Source organism: Salmo salar, chromosome ssa12 (assembly GCF_905237065.1).
Source record: "Salmo salar chromosome ssa12, Ssal_v3.1, whole genome shotgun sequence".
Classification (NCBI taxonomy): domain Eukaryota; kingdom Metazoa; phylum Chordata; class Actinopteri; order Salmoniformes; family Salmonidae; genus Salmo; species Salmo salar.
The window spans coordinates 49,986,112-50,004,551 of NC_059453.1; the positions used below are offsets into that span (position 1 = coordinate 49,986,112).

Genomic DNA, 18,440 nt, shown 5'->3' on the forward strand with positions numbered 1-18,440 from the left:
GAAAGGAATTGGAGCTGCATTTTAGTAGCCTAGTTTTTGGAAGTAATGTTACACTGAACAAAAATATAAATGCAACATGCAACAATTTCTAAGATTTTACTGAGTTACAGTTCTTGTAAGGAAATCAGTCAATTGAAATAAATGTATTAGGCCCTAATCTATGGAGATCACATGACTGGGAATACAGATATGCATCTGTTGGTCACAGATAACTTAAAAAGAAAGGAAGGGACGTGAATCAGAAAACCAGTCAGTATCTGGTGTGACCACGATTTGCCTTAGGCAGCGCGACACATCTCCTTCACATAGAGTTGATCAGGCTGTTGATTGTGGCCAGTGGAATGTTGTCCTGCTCCCCTTCAATGGCTGTGCAAAGTTGCTGGATATTGGCGGGAACTGGAACATGCTGTCGTACACGTCGATCCAGAGCAACCCAAAATGCCCGTCACAGTTGAAACAGGGATTCATTTGTGAAGAGCACACTTCTCCAGCGTGCCAGTGGCCATCAGCGGGCAAACGCTCACCTTCAAAGTCAGTTACGACACCAAACTTCAGTCAGGTCAAGACCCTGTGAGGACGACGGGCACGCAGATGAGCTTCCCTGAGACTGTTCTGGCAATTTGTGCAAAAATTCTTTGGTTGTGCAAACCAACAGTTTCATCAGCTGTCTGGGTTGCTGGTCTCAGATTATCCTGCAGGTGAAGAAGCCAGATGTGGAGATCCTGAGCTGGCGTGGTTACACGTGATCTGCGGTTGTGAGGACGGTTGGACGTACTGCCAAATACTCTAAAACAATGTTGGAGGTGGCTTATGGTAGATAAATAACATTCAATTTTCTGTCAACAGCTCTGGTGAACATTCCTGCAGTCAGCAGGCCAATTGCACGCTCCCACAATACTTCAGACATCTGTGGCATTGTGTTGTGACAAAACTGCACATTTTAAAGTGGCTTTTTATCATCCCTAGGACAAGGTGCAGGTGTGTAATTATCAATGCGTTTGTTTAATCAGCTTGATATGCCACACCTGTCAGGTGGATGAATTATTTTGCCAAAGGAGAAATGCTCCCTAACAGGGATGTAAACAAAGTGCGTATTGAACATTTCTGGGATCTTCTATTTCACCTTATGAAACATGGGACCAACACTTTACATGTTGCATTTTATATTTTTGTTTATTGTAGTTATAGAGTTGAAACTAGGGCTTGTGTAATTCATACTGTGCGAAGGTAAGACTATTGCTTCTAGCCCGGGCGTTGCGACAAGGAAACGTATTAAACTAGGTTTGGAATATGCTCACGTGCTGTCACACACATACACTAGCTTTGTAGTGTAGCGCTATTGTTTCAAGCTTTGGTTTTTCAATTTATGTTTTGAGGTTGGTCTCGTGCTCATTAGCACGCAGGGCGCACCGATTTGCTGTCGACTCATTAGTCAGCATGTGTTACACCTGTGCTGGTTGCCATCTTGTTAGTGTGAATGTGTTTCACTTGTGCTGGCCCAGGTGCTATTTAAGAGTGGCTGTTCCAGTGCTCCAATTGTCTTGAGAGAAGTGGCGGGTCAACGCCTTCAGTTGGCGCTCCCTATTTCATTTCTCGAAAAAAAAGATTCCTTTGTCCGATTTCCCGTATTTGGTTTTGCTCCACCTTTTTGGTTTGTTTCCTGTCTTTTTTTGGTGTGGGTTTGTCTTTTGTTTTCCTCTCCTTGGGAACATGTTGAGGGGCTCATGGTGGTCTTTTAGGTTCCAGTTGTTGGACACCCTCATGAGTGTCTTTCAAAAAAACCCTCCTAAACCCCCAGCTGTTTTGGTTAGTGGTCAGCGACTGTTAGTTTCCCACTTCTGTTTGAGTGACGTTTTTGGTTTTCTTGCTGGGGAACGTAACACTAGCGTGCGTCACAGACACTGGTGTGTGAGAGAGACCCTAGATGGCTTGTTGGGTTCTGCCTGTGCAAATTACGGCTGTTAAATGGACATTTAAAAAATGTTCAACTTCGTATTTATAACCTCCAACACACCACCCCAACGTCAACATATGTAAAAAAATTAATAAAAATAATAAACATTTGCGCGTTTTCTGTTTTGTAGTAAAAAATAGAAAGATAATTGTTTCCAATGACATCATCAACCAATTAGTAGGCAATGCCTATTCATAATTGGATAACGTCACACAATGCACACCGATGATGTCATTGGAAACACATATCTTCCTCTATATTTTTTACTACAAAACAGAAACACACCATTTTTTTTATTACATATGTTGACGTTGGGGTGGTGCTGGAAATGAGGAATATGAAATTCAAAAATATAGACATTTCCCTTTAACAGATCCTCACTGAGAGAGGGTTGGGAGGTAATGAATGACTAAATGCAAATAGCAGCGACAAAGAGCTGGAAGTTCTGTGTGTGTGTGTGTGTGTGTGTGTGTGTGTGTGTGTGTGTGTGTGTGTGCGTACGTACGTACGTACGTACGTACACTCTATTTCAGCTAAATTACTAATGCACCAGATGTCTGTGTTGAAATGTGTGTTTTAAAGTTATTGTCTTATGAAGAATCTAAAACAGTGTGTTTCACCCCCCCCCCAAGGTGCGCGTGGGGGGCTTTGAGTACTCCCCCGGTACCCTCCAGATCTACTCTGACAGCCTGCTTACCCTACCCGTCATCATCGGCATTGGAGGGGGCGGCGGCCTGCTCCTATTGGTCATCATCGCCGTGCTCATCGCCTACAAGAGGAAGTCGCGGGACGCCGACCGCACGCTGAAACGCCTGCAGCTCCAAATGGACAACCTGGAGTCCCGGGTGGCGCTGGAGTGCAAGGAAGGTAAGCCACACCTGTCAATCAATTACATTAAATTCAATTAAATTCCCCTTCATTGACCTATTCAGGACGAGGAGGCTAAGCAACAGCTGTCAATCAACAAAAAGTAGGCCAGGTTTCTCGCGACTTGAGGGGCTGCTGCACTGGTGGTGCAGACATCTGTTCCAGCCCAGCACACGAACAGTCGATGAATCGTGGTCTTCCTGAGAAGAATACAAAACAAATCGAAATAGGAGAGCATCGTTCTAGAGGCAGAGCAGGACAAGCTCAATATCCATGTCCTTCCTCTCCATCCATCCATCCAACCCCCACACACACACACACACACACACACACACACACACACACACACACACACACACACACACAAAATGGCCCTCCCACTGGGTGCTGCTTGCTCTTGGTACCCGTCCAGAAGAACACTTTGATCGGGGCTCCGGCGCCAGATGTTGGGTTCCTCCCCATGCGAGGTCTGCTTGGATGGCCTTTCTGTTTTAGGAAGGGAGGGAGGGGGAGAGAATGGTGGATGGAGAGAGAGAGATATGAAAAGTGGGTGGAAGGGATGGGGAGAGAGCGGGGGAAGGAAAGAGAGGGCGGGAGGTGTCTGCAACGCGTGCTCTCACATTAACATTTGTTCATTTGGCACACTCCTGATCTGGTGGGAGGCCAGCGATACTGTCTGTCTCTCTGTTTTGGGAGAGAGTGGAAATAGAGTAGATTTGATTTTAGGGTTCCTTAAAGATAGATGGAGAAAATGGGAGCGCGAGAGTAGAGAGAGGTTTGAGGGTTCCATAAGGAGAGTGAAAGAGAGAGAGAGAGAGCGTGAGAGATTTGGATATTTTATAGATTCTTAGGCGCCATAAGGGGAATCATACTGCAGCATCTGCTCTGCAGTTTAGAGAACCTAGAAGTAGCTCATCCCATGCTTAAATATTGTCACAAGATAGCAAGACTGTAGCCTGGGTACCAGTCTGTTTATCTAACATTCCACTCCTTATACTCTGTGTCATTGCCAAAGAATGACCTGAGTGGAATGTTAGCTAAACCGACTGGTACCCAGGCTAGCAAGACTGGTGTGATATGAAGCAGTCCTAGTAACAATGCATTGTACAGTAAAAAAACACAGAATGCAGGAGACCAGGCTGTGGTCCCTGTCATCACAATGGCCATCTCTGCCCAGCGCCACATGGCAACAGACACCGATTGGCCGTCGTCTTCGCCACACTGTCCATCCAGGGGTCACCACCTTGTCTGTCCCCCACAGTCACCACAGATGGATGGAGAGCGACAGGGAGAAATAGATAAAGGTGCATAGGGAGAGATGGATAGAGCCCCAGAGACGGGAGAGATGGATAGAGCCACAGAGAAGGGAGAGATGGATAGCGAGAGGGGGAGATACAGGTGCGAATGGATAGAGGGACAAGAGGCAGGGTGTGATAAAGCAACCGAGAGATGGATAGAGGGAAGGAGGGTATGTGAGAGGGAGGTACAGGTAAAAATGGATAGAGAGATGAGGGGACAAAGAAACAGAGAAAAGGGCATAAGGAGAGATGGATAAAGGGACAGAGAGAGGGTAAGATGGATAGAGAGCGATGGGGGGGTCACAGAGAGGTGGATAATGAAGGACAGATAAAAAAGATATGAGAGAGAGGGAGAGAGGGAGATCGATCAGACTGTGTTTATTTCCTTATTTATTTGTGGGGTTTCTTTAGTCAAGATTACACTACAAAACAGAGAGATTATTCACACAGAGTTCTCACATGCGCCGAATACAACAGGTATAGATAGACCTTACCGTGAAATGCTTACTTACAAGTCCTTAACCAACAATGCAGGTTAAGAAAATATTTACAAAGTTAAAAAAAATAAGATTAAAAGTAACACAACAAAATAACAATAACGAGGCTATATACAGAGAGTGCCGGTACCAAGTCAATATGCGGTGGAACAAGTTAGTTGAGGTGATTTTAATTGTTCAGCAGTCTTATGGCTTGGGGGTAGAAGCTGTTAAGGAGCCTTTTGGTCCTAGACTTGGCCCTCTGGTACCGTTTGCCGTGCGGTCGCAGAGAGAACATTCTATGACTTGGGTGACTGGACTCTTTGACAATTTTTTGGGGACTTCCTCTGACACCGCCTAGTATATAGGTCCTGGATGGCAGGAAGCTTGGCCCCAGTGATGTACTGGGCAGTACGTGCTACCCTCTGTAGTGCCTTACGGTTGAATGCCGAGCAGTTGCCATACCAGGCTTTGATACAGCCGGTCAGGATGCTCTCGATGGTGCAGCTCTATAACTTTTTGACCCATGCCAAATCTTTTCAGTCTCCTGAGTGGGAAAAGGTGTTGTCGTGCCCTCTTCACGACTGTCTTGGTATGTTTGGACCATGATAGTTTGTTGGTGATGTGGACACCAAGGAACTTGAAACTCTCGACCCGCTCTACTACAGCCCCGTCGATGTTAATGGGGGCCTGTTCAGCCCTCCTTTTCCTGTAGTCCACGACCAGCTCCTTTGTCTTGCTCACATTGAGGGAGATGTTGTTGTCCTGAAACCACACTGCCAGGTCTCTCCCTATAGGCCATCTCATCATTGCCGGTGATCAGGCCTACCACTGTTGTGTCGTCAGCAAACTTAATGATGGTGTTGGAGTCGTGCCTGGCCATGCAGTCGTGGGTGAACAGGGAGTACAGGAGTGGACTAAGCATGCACCCCCTGATTGTCCCCAGTGTTGGTTGCTGCCTACCCATACCACCTGGGGGCGGCCTGTCAGGAAGTCCAGGATCCAGTTGCAGAGGGAGGTGTTTAGTCCCAGGATCATTTGTGGGCACTATGGTGTTGAACGCTGAGCTGTAGTCAATGAACAGCATTCTCACGTAGGTGTTCCTTTTGTCCAGGTGGGAAAGGGCAGTGTGGAGTATGATGGAGATTGCGACATCTGTGCATCTGTTGGGGTGGTATGCGAATTGGAGTGGGTCTAGGGTTTCAGGGATGATGCTGTTGATGTGAGCCATGACCAGCCTTTCAAAGCACTTCATGGCTACCGACTTTAGAAGCCACTGAAAGAAATGGAGGGGACATACAATGGGTCACAGGACACGCATGTAGAGAGCAAAATGTGTATGAGCAGTGGGACACACTAAGATATATCACTGTGGCCACTCCGCTGCATGGAGAGCTCTGCGGTAGGGAGAGAGTTGAAATGTGTGTTTGCGTAGGTGTGTGTCCATATTTCCAGCTCTTTGTGTACTCTCTACTCTACACGAGTTCACTTAAAATCAGTCCAAAATGTTTAGCTTTTATCCTACAACAACACTGACAAATATTTAACACGGGACCAATGTTAAAACTGTCAATGCCATAGTGTACGTACATTAACAATAGATTAACTATCCTTCTAACTTTCTCTCCTCCTCCCTCCCTCCCTTCTCTCTCCCAAGCCTTTGCGGAGCTGCAGACCGACATCCATGAGCTGACGCAGGAGCTGGACGGAGCTGGCATCCCCTTCCTGGACTACAGAACCTATGCCATGAGGGTCCTCTTCCCCGGTATCGAGGACCACCCTGTGCTCAAGGAGATGGAGGTACGGGTCAGTAACGCCCAGGGTTCCAATTATGCATTGATTCTTAGGGGTGATGTAATTTTTGGGGGGTGGGGGGGGGCTTGTACTCAAACCATGGTAACCCCATAGCCCTGCTGATCTAGGATCAGGTCCTCCTGATCCTAAAATAATCTAATAGGCCTATTATGATCTAATAAGGGCTTGATCAGCACTCCTCCTCTGGAACACTTTAAGAATACGGAGCCAGAGACCTTTCTAACACTCTGTGGAAACGTTGAGATTGATAGATGGCCATAGCATGTCCAGGGTCTGAGAAACAGGACTCACACATTCAATGAAACACTCTTCCATTCTATTCCACTATTTCACCACCCAAGAGAGGTTATGTGTTGATCACTCAACTGCGCCACATTGCATCATCAGGTCAAGATAGCATGGCCTATAACCTATTACGATACCATCACGTACACACACACACACACACAGTTGAAGTCGTAAGTTTACATCGACTTAGGTTGGAGTCATTAAAACTAGTTTTTCAACCACTCCACAAATTTCTTGTTAATAACAAACTATAGTTTTGGCAAGTCGGTTAGGACATCTACTTTGTGCATGACACAAGTCATTTTTCCAACAATTGTTTACAGACAGATCATTTCACTTATAACTCACTGTATCACAATTTCAATGGGGCAGAAGTTTACATCTGAAAAGTTGACTGTGCCTTTTAAACAGCTTGGAAAATTCCAAAAAATTATGGCATGGTTTTATAAGCGTCGGATAGGTTAATTGACATAATTTGAGTGATTTGGAGGTGTACCTGTGGATGTATTTCAAGGCCTACCTTCAAACTCAGTGACTCTTTGCTTGACATCATAGGAAAATCAAAAGAAATCAGCCAAGACCTCAGAAAAAAAATTGTAGACCTCCACAAGTCTGGTTCATCCTTGGGAGGAATTTTCAAATGCCTGAAGGTACCACGTTCATCTGTACAAACTACAGTACGCAAGTATAAACACCATGGGACCACGCAGCCGTCATATCGCTCAGGGAGGAGACGGGTTTTGTCTCCTAGAGATGAACGTACTTTGATGCGAAAAGTGCAAATAAATCCCAGAACAACAGCAAAGGACCTTCTGAAGATGCTGGAGGAAGCAGGTACAAAAGTATCTATATCGACATAACCTGAAAGGCTGCTCAGCAAATAAGAATCCACTGCTCCATAACCACCATGAAAAAAAAGACTGACTACAGTTTGCAACTGCACATGGGGACAAAGATTGTACTTTTTTGAGAAATGTCCTCTGGTCTGATGAAACAAAAATAGAACTGTTTGGCCATAATGACCATTGTTATGTTTGGAGGAAAAAGCTTGCAAGCCGAAGAACACCATCCCAACCGTGAAGCACGGGGGTGGCAGCATCATGTTGTGGGGGTGCTTTGCTGCAGGAGGAAAAGGTGCACTTCACAAAATAGATGGCAATATGAGGGAGGACATTTATGTGGATATATTGAAGCAACATCTCAAGGCATCAGTCAGGAAGTTAAAGCTTGGTCGCAAATGGATCTTCCAAATGGACAATGACCCCAAGCATACTTCCAAGGTTGTGGCAAAATGGCTAAAGAACAACAAAGTCAAGGTATTGGAGTGGCCATCACAAAGCCCTGACCTTAATCCCATAGAACATTTGTGGGAAGAACTGAAAAAGCCTGTGTGAGCAAGGAGGCCTACAAACCTGACTCAGTTACACCAGCTCTGTCAGGAGGAATGGGCCAAAATTCACCCAACTTGTTGTGGAAAGCTTGTGGAAGGCTACCCGAAACGTTTGACCCAAGTTAAACAATGTAAAGGCAATGCTACCAAATACTAATTGAGTGTATGTAAACTTCTGACCCACTGGGAATGGGATGAAAGAAATACAAGCTGAAATAAATAATTCTCTCTGCTATTATTCTGACATTTCACATTCTTAAAATAAAGTGGTGATCCTAACTGACCTAAGACGGGGAATTTTGTCAGGAATTGTGAAAAACTGAGTTTAAATGTATTTGGCTAAGGTGTATGTAAACTTCCGACTTCAACTGTACATACATACATAGACTTATAAGAAGATGCGTTTTCTGGATGGTGCATGTATTGTACGGTATCAGCTCTGAGGGGTGAGGAGAGAGAGGGGAGCGTGACAGACGGCATTTCTACTAGTTATGAACTGTATTGCACGTCTGTCTGGTGCCTAGCATCGGATTTTCATTTGTATCCCAGATGCGATTAGCCTCAACTGTGGTGCGCCAATACAATTTCCCGTCACGCCACCAGGTTTCGCCTCCCTACAAGACAACCAGCCACCACTGGCTGCTTTCAAAATAACCTGGTGTTCTATTGGGGGTGGGGTTGTAGTTGTTTGATTCATACAGCTTCATGGAGAGTGTGTGTGCAAGTTTGTGTCTGTGTGCGCGACCAGACGTCTGTGATATTGGGTCTTTTGTACCTCAAAGACTGCTCTGCCCCCTCTCTCTGATAGGTTCAGGCCAATGTGGAGAAGGCTCTCACCCTGTTCGGCCAGCTGCTCACCAAGAAGCACTTCCTCTTGACCTTCATCCGCACGCTAGAAGCTCAACGCTCTTTCTCCATGCGAGACCGCGGCAACGTGGCGTCGCTGGTCATGACTGCGCTCCAGGGCGAGATGGAGTACGCCACAGGGGTGTTAAAACAGCTCCTCTCGGACCTAATCGACAAGAACCTGGAGAGCAAGAACCACCCCAAGCTACTGTTGAGAAGGTATGGTCCACCATTGGTTTGTATTGTGTTGGGCTGGTCTATATGTGTAGCAGTGGGAGGGGAGAGAGGGTTAGAACCTAGAGAGCACGAACCACCCCAAGCTACTGTTGAGAAGGTACGGTCCACCATTGGTTTGTGTTGTGTTGGGCTGGTCTATATGTGTAGCAGTGGGAGGGGAGAGAGGGTTAGAACCTAGAGAGCACGAACCACCCCAAGCTGCTGCTCAGAAGGTACGATCCGCGTAGGTTGGGGTGTGGTTGGGTTGGGCTTTGCTATATAATCATCAACAACCTGGAAAGCGAGTACCACCCCCAAAGGTTCTGCTTCGAAGGTACGATCCGCCTCTGTTAGGCTAGCCCAACCCACCCTTAATCATAACCTATCTGCGTAGCCTATGAGGTGTAGAATTGAGCCGGGTAGAAAGGAAAGAGAGAGGATTGATCTGCCATAGCTTAGTGGTTAGCCGTTTTCGTTATCAGTTAGCCGTTTGTTGTTATGAGTTAGCCGTTTTTTTGTTATCAGTTAGCCGTTTCAGTCACCAGTTATCCGTTCTAACGTGTGTTGGACTAAAGAGGGACGCTGTAGACGGACAGTAACTGTAGCCTACCTCTCCTCTCTCTCCCCCTCTCCTCCTTTCCCTCTCCTCCACCTCAGCATTGTCTCTGTCAGGAAGGATTACACCCCTGAGCACACCCACTGACTCCCACAGGAGGCCCAGCCACTCAGCCAGCCACAGGGCAGACAGGACTACTGAGCCAGACAGAGAGGGAAAAAGGGAGAGAGGGGGAGGGAAGGAGAGGGAAAGAGAGGGAGGGAAGGAGAGGGAAAGAGAGGGGGGAAGGAGAAGGAGAGAGAGATACAGGGAGAGGGAGGAAGACTGCGAGATGGGGAGAGTGTGAAAGGGGTTGTGGAGTGTGGAAAGAGAGGTGAATAACAAAGGTGGCCAGAAGGGGAGGGAGGGTGGGACGGAGAGACTGAGTGCTAGTGGGAGGACGAATGACAGATTACAGACAGAGAAAGATGGAGGTAGAGGAAGGTCAAGAGAGAGAGAGAGAGTGCACGGCACTGGGGAGCGAGAGAATGGAATGTTAAGGCAGAAAATGGGAGAAATATCCCAGGGGAGACAGAGACTGGTAATCAGTTGGGTAAGACCGAGAGAGAGACATGAAGAAAGGGATAGAGAGAAATGATAGACACAGGAATTAAACATGAAATCATGAAAAAGGGACGTTTTTCCCTCTCCATTGAGAGATATGTAATTAAAATCAAATCAAATAAATGACTGAGCCAGTCTGCTGCGGCGGTGAAAGTGACATGATGTTGCTAAAAGCCCCGCTGGAGGAATGTGGCACATACACTGTCCTGGTTATGAAGATGACACACATATGGCTGCACGCACACACAGATTTCAGCTACAGAATACCCTTTGTGTGTGGGTGTTTTTAGGTTTTAGACTACACTATTCCAAAAACATTTTCCATGTTCATTATGAATTATACTACACTTCCATCCACGCACGCATGCCCACACTGTCCCCAAGTATTAGGTCAGGTAGTGGACAACAGCATGTTCTTTCCTGGTCCACTCTACTTTCAACCCCTCTCCTCTACCTCTCCTCTCTTCTATGCGAAGGAAAAATAACACATTTTGCCCACATCAAACAAATCTGAACAGACTTCTAGGAAAAATATACTTTTCTTCTCACAATCTCTGCTCCCAGTCTCAACCCTGGATAACCTGCTTGCTGGCACACACATACACACACAATCCTTGATTCATCCTTTTCTGAGTAATCATAGTCTCTGGGAATGTATTATTCAGGAGACGGCAGCACTGATTCTAAAAGGAGGGACAGAGGAGGGGGTGGGTGAGAAAACAAAGCTTTTCCCCCTTAAGTCCCTTCCTTTCATACTGTGTCACAAACACACACAAACACACGCGTGCGCACACACACTCTTCCCTCGTTGCTGTTAACAAATTAAATGTAGTAAGTCCCGTTAATTACAATGCCTTTTAATTACTTGTGTTTTTAACTTTCTTTCTGGAGGGGGGAACCTTTCTGGAGGCTCCTCATTACGAGCCAGGTTGGTGATTAGCAAGAGACGTTAACGAATTAGACTAATTGCTGTGTTTTTAATGAAGATTGCTGGGTTTGCTTTGAAAAAAGAAATGTGGGTTTTGTTATTTGAGTTAATTTGTTTGTGTGCAGAGAGAAGGGTATAGCCTACCAGCATTCTGTGGAATAATTTTAAGTTAAGCTCTTTGAAGTGAACTTCCATGTTAAATACCTTTTCCCAGGGTAAATGGTGTGTATTTGCTCTCAGTTACTAGCCCGAGGGTAGGTTGGTCACTTGTTACTAGGAGGAAGAAGGCAGAATTCACTCCAAAATCTCCAACCCTTGTACAGTCATTCCTCTGTCAGTCAAGTGTTGATTTATGTTGTTGCCATTAAAACTTTGTCATTCCAGAAGATAACGTTTTTCTCTCAATCTTTCTTTTCCTCCCCCCGCCCCCGTAGGACTGAGTCGGTGGCTGAGAAGATGCTCACCAACTGGTTCACATTCCTCCTCTACAAGTTCCTCAAGGTAAGTCTGTCAGGGACGCAAGCACGTGTTTCGTGTTCATTAGGCATCAAAGTGAAGCAAACTAACTGAAACGGGGAAGGGCGACCTGGATTTGACCAATAAGAAAGGCTTGTTCTTGCTTTCCGTTGCAAACTCTGTCTTCTGCTTTGAATTTATACGTCTACTCAAGTCTCAAGGAAAAGAGAGGAAAAAATCACAAAAGTAAAGAACCAGCTGGTTGGAAGGAGTAGAGAAATAAGGAGATGGAGAAAACGGTGAAGCCAGGGGGAGAAACTAGCACGAGACTCGCAAGAGTTGGAGGTGAGAATCACTGTGCTAGGCAGAAGTCAGAACGATGGAGGAACAAGGGGAGAAAAGGATGAAAAACCAGAGACCCCGCTAGCCAACCTCTCATTTCCTCGTTGACACCTTTCACACAGCAGAGTGCTTTTTCCGCTCCTGACTCGTTAACCTTCTGTTAACTCCTCCATCAACTGCCACTAGCGTTCTCTCAACGTTGGCCCCAAGCTGAGTGTTCATTTCGAAACGTTCTACCTTATTAAAGGCTATTTTTCCCCGGGTTAAAATGCACAGGGGAGAAATTGCTACCTGGGAGTGGTTCACTTGTCACCATGCCAATAGCCGTGGGAGGCTTGCTACGACCTTATCGTTTAGCAGTGCCGTAGGCACTGTGGCTAACAGCAGATTGGAATGCACAAATTTTACCTTTCATGCATTATCAAACTTGACTTTCTCCATTAAGTAAGCATACTTGTTGTCTTGCGTTTGAAGACTACTCTATTTCCTATTGTTTCCGAAATACTGAAATGAGGGTTGTGTGTATGTATCAGTGACATGTTGCAAGTGTATTTATGTGTGTAAGTGACCTCTCACCTTTGCCCCTGTGTGTGTAGGAGTGTGCTGGCGAGCCCCTGTTCATGCTGTACTGTGCCATCAAGCAGCAGATGGAGAAGGGGCCTATAGACTCCATCACCGGAGAGGCGCGCTACTCACTCAGCGAGGACAAGCTCATTAGACAGCAGATTGACTACAAGACCCTGGTCAGTACCGGAGTCAGAGCTTGAATCACAAAAATAAACAGAACACTTTGACATTATCTCACTGAATCAATTCATTGCCCTGAGAACCAATCGTCTGGCTAGCTAGGTAATATAGTAGCTAGAATAGCGTAGACGTCAATAAAGCGACTTGGCATAACAGTATAATATGAGTTAATATGTAATATGAAACATATTAGCTGAACTGTCGTGTATCACACAGTGTCACCTCACATGCCCACACTAATCGCTCTGCTTCAAGCCTCTAGTCCAGTGACTCTTCCTCCCTCCCCATCTGAACTTTGACCTTTACCCCAACACCACACACCCTCTAGACCCTGCACTGTGTGAACCCGGAGAACGAGAATGCCCCAGAGGTGACGGTGAAGGGGCTGAACTGTGACACGGTGACTCAGGTGAAGGAGAAGTTGCTGGACGCGGTGTACAAAGGCAGTCCCTACTCCCAGAGACCCAAGGCTGGAGACATGGACCTCGGTGAGGAGGACACACACTTATAAGCACACACACACACACCTGCGTACGCATCATACACACACACATACACACAAATGAGTGCATGCAGACCCACGGACACACACACACTAACACCCCTCTCTCTCTGTCCCCTATGTTTGTGTTCAGAGTGGCGTCAGGGAAGGATGGCCCGGATCATCCTCCAGGACGAGGACGTCACCACCAAGATAGACAACGACTGGAAGAGACTCAATACACTGGCCCATTACCAGGCAAGTCTCTCATGCTTTAGGTTTAGATCTCAAAGTTGACTAAGTCATGTTGTTTAATCAATCAGTCAATTATTCAATCAATTACATTTTATTTGTAGTCTATGCTTTACAATTAGAGATTTACAAACATTTCTGCATCGACGTAGGACACCACTCGAACATCACTTGGTGTCTGCAGCCACAAATTCATGGGTGTCATATCACCAATTTCCCCTCTGTGTCTTGGTAGAAACCAGACTGAACCAGGTTTTTCTCTATGGTTTTTGTGTGGGGTACAGAGATGAGGTAGTCATTCAAAAATCATGTTAAACACTATTATTGCACACAGAGTGAGTCCATGCAACTTATTGTGTGACTTTTTAAGCACATTTTTATTATTTAGGCTTGCCATAACAAAGGGGTGAATACTTATTGACTCAAGACATTTCAGCTTCTCATTTTTTATTAATTTGTAAATAAAAACTAATGAAAACATAATTCAATTTTTACATTATGGGGTATTGACACAAAATCTCAATTTAAGCCATTTTAAATTCAGGCTGTAACACAACAAAATGTGGAAAAAGTCAAGGGGTGTGAATAGGGCTGTGGCGGTCATGAAATTCTGTCAGCAGCTAATTGTCAAGCAAATAACTGCCGGTCTCACAGTAATTGACTGTTAATTAACATTAACACGCTTAGCATCTCCTGGCTTCCACGCATAGCCTACAAGCCATTGACGCAGACCGTTGAAACATCTACATTTAAAAAAAAAAGTTGAAAAAATCTATTTAATATAGCCTACACCATCACAATAAATCAATGATTTATTTTAGACAGGTCTAAAGAAACATGATATGAAGAAAATGTTGTTTATTTCTGAAGAACAGAATAGCATACTCTGAGTTGTCCTTACAGTATGTTAGGCCCTGATCTGGCTATGCGATAAGGCTGTGTGCTACACTAGTTCATTTAGCAGACAAGATTTGCTTAGAATTCCATGGCATAATTTTTAAAATTAGTATGAAGAATTCAATTTATCATAGCTTAATAAAATAAAAAGGATTTTTTCTCCTAACGATTTCAAAGCAAATGTGCACATTTGCGTCTACTCTGTGTTGAGCGGTTAACAAAGAAACTGGTCCTCCTATATGCTTAATTTAGAGTTATTTATGCAACTTTAATAGTACAAACGTTGGGCTATATGTTTTGATGTTTAATACATTCTATGGCTGCATGATGGGACTCTAATGATGATTTGAAAAAAGTTGCAAGCTTCACACACTTCATCAGTCTCTCATTCACCATTTGACAAGCACTTGATAATATTCACACCAGGCCTCGAATCTCCCGGCGGCATGCCCCTTGAGTGGCCATAATGCCCCCCTAAAAAAAATCCATGCCTTTTGCAGCCAAAGTGGCCGTTGTGCCCTTGGGCTGAATATAATAGGCTAATTATAATTCCATTCTCCAGGCTGCCGTGCTAAGAAGCACCTCTCACTCACATGGCTCTCTCAGATGTAGCCAATGCCTGTCAAGTGATCGGGTCCTGCTCACAAGCATTTCAGCTAAGAGTCAGCTACAAGTGAATGAAGACAGACACAATGGGGACACAACCTCTTATTAAAATCTGAGGCGCATGTTGAAGATGTTAAAACTGTCCACATTGTCAGCCAACAAGATTAATAGGCCTAACGAACAGCAAAAGCACTAACCTATGTCATCTAAACTCAGCAAAAAAAGAAACGTCCTCTCACTGTCAACTGCATTTATTTTCAGCAAACTAAACATGTGTGATATTTGTATGAACATCACAAGATTCAACAACTGAGACATAAACTGAACAAGTTCCACAGACATGTAATAATGTGTCCCTGAACAAAGGGGGGGTCAAAATCAAAAGTAACAGTCAGTATCTGGATGGCCACCAGCTGCATTAAGTATTGCAGTGCATCATGGACTGCACCAGATTTTCCAGTTCTTGCTGTGAGATGTTAGCCCACTCTTCCATCAAGGCACCTGCATGTTCCCGGACATTTCTGGGGGGAATGGCCCTAGCCCTCACCCTCCGATCCAACAGATCCCAGACGTACTCAATGGGATTGAGATCCGGGCTCTTCGCTGGCCATGGCGGAACACTGACATTCTTGTCTTGCAGGAAATCATGCACAGAACGAGCAGTATGGCTGGTGGCATTGTCATTCTGGAGGGTCATGTCAGGATGAACCTGCAGGAAGGGTACCACATGAGGAGGGAGGAGGATGTCTCCCCTGTAACGCACAGTGTTGAGATTGCCTACAATGACAACAAGCTCAGTCCGATGACGCTGTGACACACCTCCCCAGACCATAATGGACGATCCAGCTCCAAATCGATCCCGCTCCAGAGTACAGGCCTCGGTGTAACGCTCATTCTTTCGACGATAAACGCGAATCCGACCATCACCCCTGGTGAGACAAAACTGCGACTCGTCAGTGAAGAGCACTTTTTGCCAGTCCTGTCTGGTCCAGCGACGGTGGGTTTTTGCCCATAGTTGCCGGTGATGTCTGGTGAGGACCTGCCTTACAACAGGCCTACAAGCCCTCAGTCCAGCCTCTCTCAGCCTATTGCGGACAGTCTGAGCACTGATGGAGGGATTGTGCGTTCCTGGTGTAACTTGCCATCCTGTACCTGTCCCACAGGTGTGATGTTCGGATGTACCGATCCTGTGCAGGTGCTGTTACACGTGGGCTGCCACTGCGAGGACGATCAGCTGTCCATGTCTCCCTGTAGCGCTGTCTTAGGCGTCTCACAGTACGGACATTGCAATGTATTGCCCTGGCCATATCTGCAGTCCTCATGCCTCCTTGCAGCAGGCCTAAGGCAAGTTCACGCAGATGAGCAGGGACCCTGGGCATCTTTCTTTTGGTGTTTTTCAGAGTCAGTAGAGAAAGGCCTCTTTAGTGTCCTAAGTTTTCATAACTGTGACCTTAATTGCCTAGTCTGTAAGCTGTTGGTGTCTTAATGACCGTTCCACAGGTGCATGTTCATTAATTGTTCATGGTTCATTGAACAAGCATGGGAAACGGTGTTTAAACCCTTTACAGTGAAGATCTGTGAAGTTATTTGGATTTTTGTGAATTATCTTTGAAAGACAGGGTCCTGAAAAAGGGACTGTTTACTATCCCCCATAGCACAAAAGTTGACCTATTCTATTGGTCAACTTGTTCTTCTGTGCAATAAATAAATATTCCAAACATACTCTGGGACAGTGGTGGGATGCGATAGATCCCAAATTAATACAGCGATAGAACATCGCTCCAAGATGCACAAATACGATATACCATTTAAAATGTGTGCATCTTTCCTTTAAGGGGCAATTTAATCTTAAATCAGCCATAAATCCCCTTGTGACAGGGGGAATGGAAGTGTGTTGTGTGCAACAGGGAGGGGCAAATGAATGCAAGCTTCACAAAAAAAGATTCAATTGTTTAAAAAACAATTGTCTGTCTATGGGGAACATGGTTTACGTGTTATGCTCAACCCACTTAGTTTTTCACCACAAAACACCAGAACATAGCCAAAAAGAGTAGAACCAGCTCACCTGCTTTTACACTATGATTTGACTAGTAGACGTTCAATGTTTTTTTTCGGGATTTAAAAATAAATAGTTTTACCATATTAAAGTTCAGTTCATGTTAACATGCTTGACCTGAAAATGAGGGACAGGTTGTTGGTTTTTTACCTTAAAATTAATCACTAATCACATTAAATAAATAGTAATCTTCAGAAATTACTTTCCCAAAGTAACAAAATAATGGGCTTTACAATGATGGTGAAAACTTGGAGAAACTTTGAGTTTAAGTGGGTAGAAATCTTCTGAGAATTCAGAGGGACATGCCAAAATGTTGGCGCTTTAGCAAGTCTTTATTCATATTAAAAATCATATTAATTGCATTTTCATGTGGTCTATATTAAAGGGCACTTCATTTAATATAACAGGCTTTTAAAATCCAATATTGGTGGACAATTTCTTCTTCAAATATCAAAGGGACGTAAAAGGGACTCATTTCATTTCGTGAAACGACTCTCAAGCTACTTGTATACTGATTATAAACATATTTTTGCTTTCACACCAATAAAAACGTCAGTCATTGAGCTTCAGGATATTTAGGGCTGACACCGACTAAAAAAGTATTGGTCGACCGAGTCTTTTTCAAACGTGTTTTTTTCCATAGACACATCCTTTGGGTTTTGATCAAATCAGCTATATCCACTGAGCTTGTCTGATGCTTTAAGAGCACTGTTTGATGAAATAATTAAGACACACAGATGACTAGAGGGAGTCCGACCGCAACTGATTTGATTGTGCTGGGCCGGCTTGAGACTTGCTGCACTGAAGAAAGAATTATAATAATAACAGTGAGTGACTGTGTGACTAGCACCGTTGTCTCTTTCTCTCTCCTCCCTGCTGCAGTGACCAGCACAGAACATCAGCAGTGTTTATCGTGCTGTCTGTGTTGCTGAAGCTGCATCATAATGCAGGTAGCCTAGTGGTTAGAGTGTTGGACTAGTAACCGAAAGGTTGCAAGATCGAATCCCCGAGCTGACAAGGTAAAAATCTGTCGTTCTGCCCCTGAACAAGGCAGTTAACCCACTGTTCCTAGGCCGTCATTTAAAATAAGAATATGTTCTTAACTGACTTGCCTAGTTAAATAAAAGGTAAAATAAAATAAAAAATAATTACAACCATTTCTGACTGAAAGGTTATGTTACCGAAATCCCTCGTTTAGGAGAAACAATCCCTATGTCTCTCTTCACGTGACAAATGTATGCAATGCATGCGCGTGACCAATAGGGCCTGACCTAGAGCACTTCGTAATCATATTAATAAATTGGTTATAACAAACTCTGAACACCGTAATACATGTGACAGCAAAATGGATGCAGATGATGTGACA

The 18,440-nt window shown here is 44.8% G+C and overlaps 1 protein-coding gene across 4 annotated transcripts in view; it reads left to right on the forward strand.

Moving 5' to 3' along the window:
* LOC106565213 (plexin-A1) overlaps positions 1–18,440 on the forward strand; it is a 259,984-nt gene that overhangs the window by 224,279 nt on the left and 17,265 nt on the right. For 3 of the 4 annotated variants that reach the window (XM_014132076.2, XM_014132077.2, XM_014132078.2), the window contains exons 20-26: positions 2,587–2,821; positions 6,253–6,401; positions 8,897–9,153; positions 11,672–11,738; positions 12,632–12,778; positions 13,111–13,270; positions 13,418–13,521. In XM_014132076.2, coding sequence (XP_013987551.1) covers positions 2,587–2,821; positions 6,253–6,401; positions 8,897–9,153; positions 11,672–11,738; positions 12,632–12,778; positions 13,111–13,270; positions 13,418–13,521 — 1,119 coding nt within the window. The remainder of the gene's footprint in view (positions 1–2,586; positions 2,822–6,252; positions 6,402–8,896; positions 9,154–11,671; positions 11,739–12,631; positions 12,779–13,110; positions 13,271–13,417; positions 13,522–18,440) is intronic. The other variant, XM_014132080.2, reaches the window with a different exon arrangement.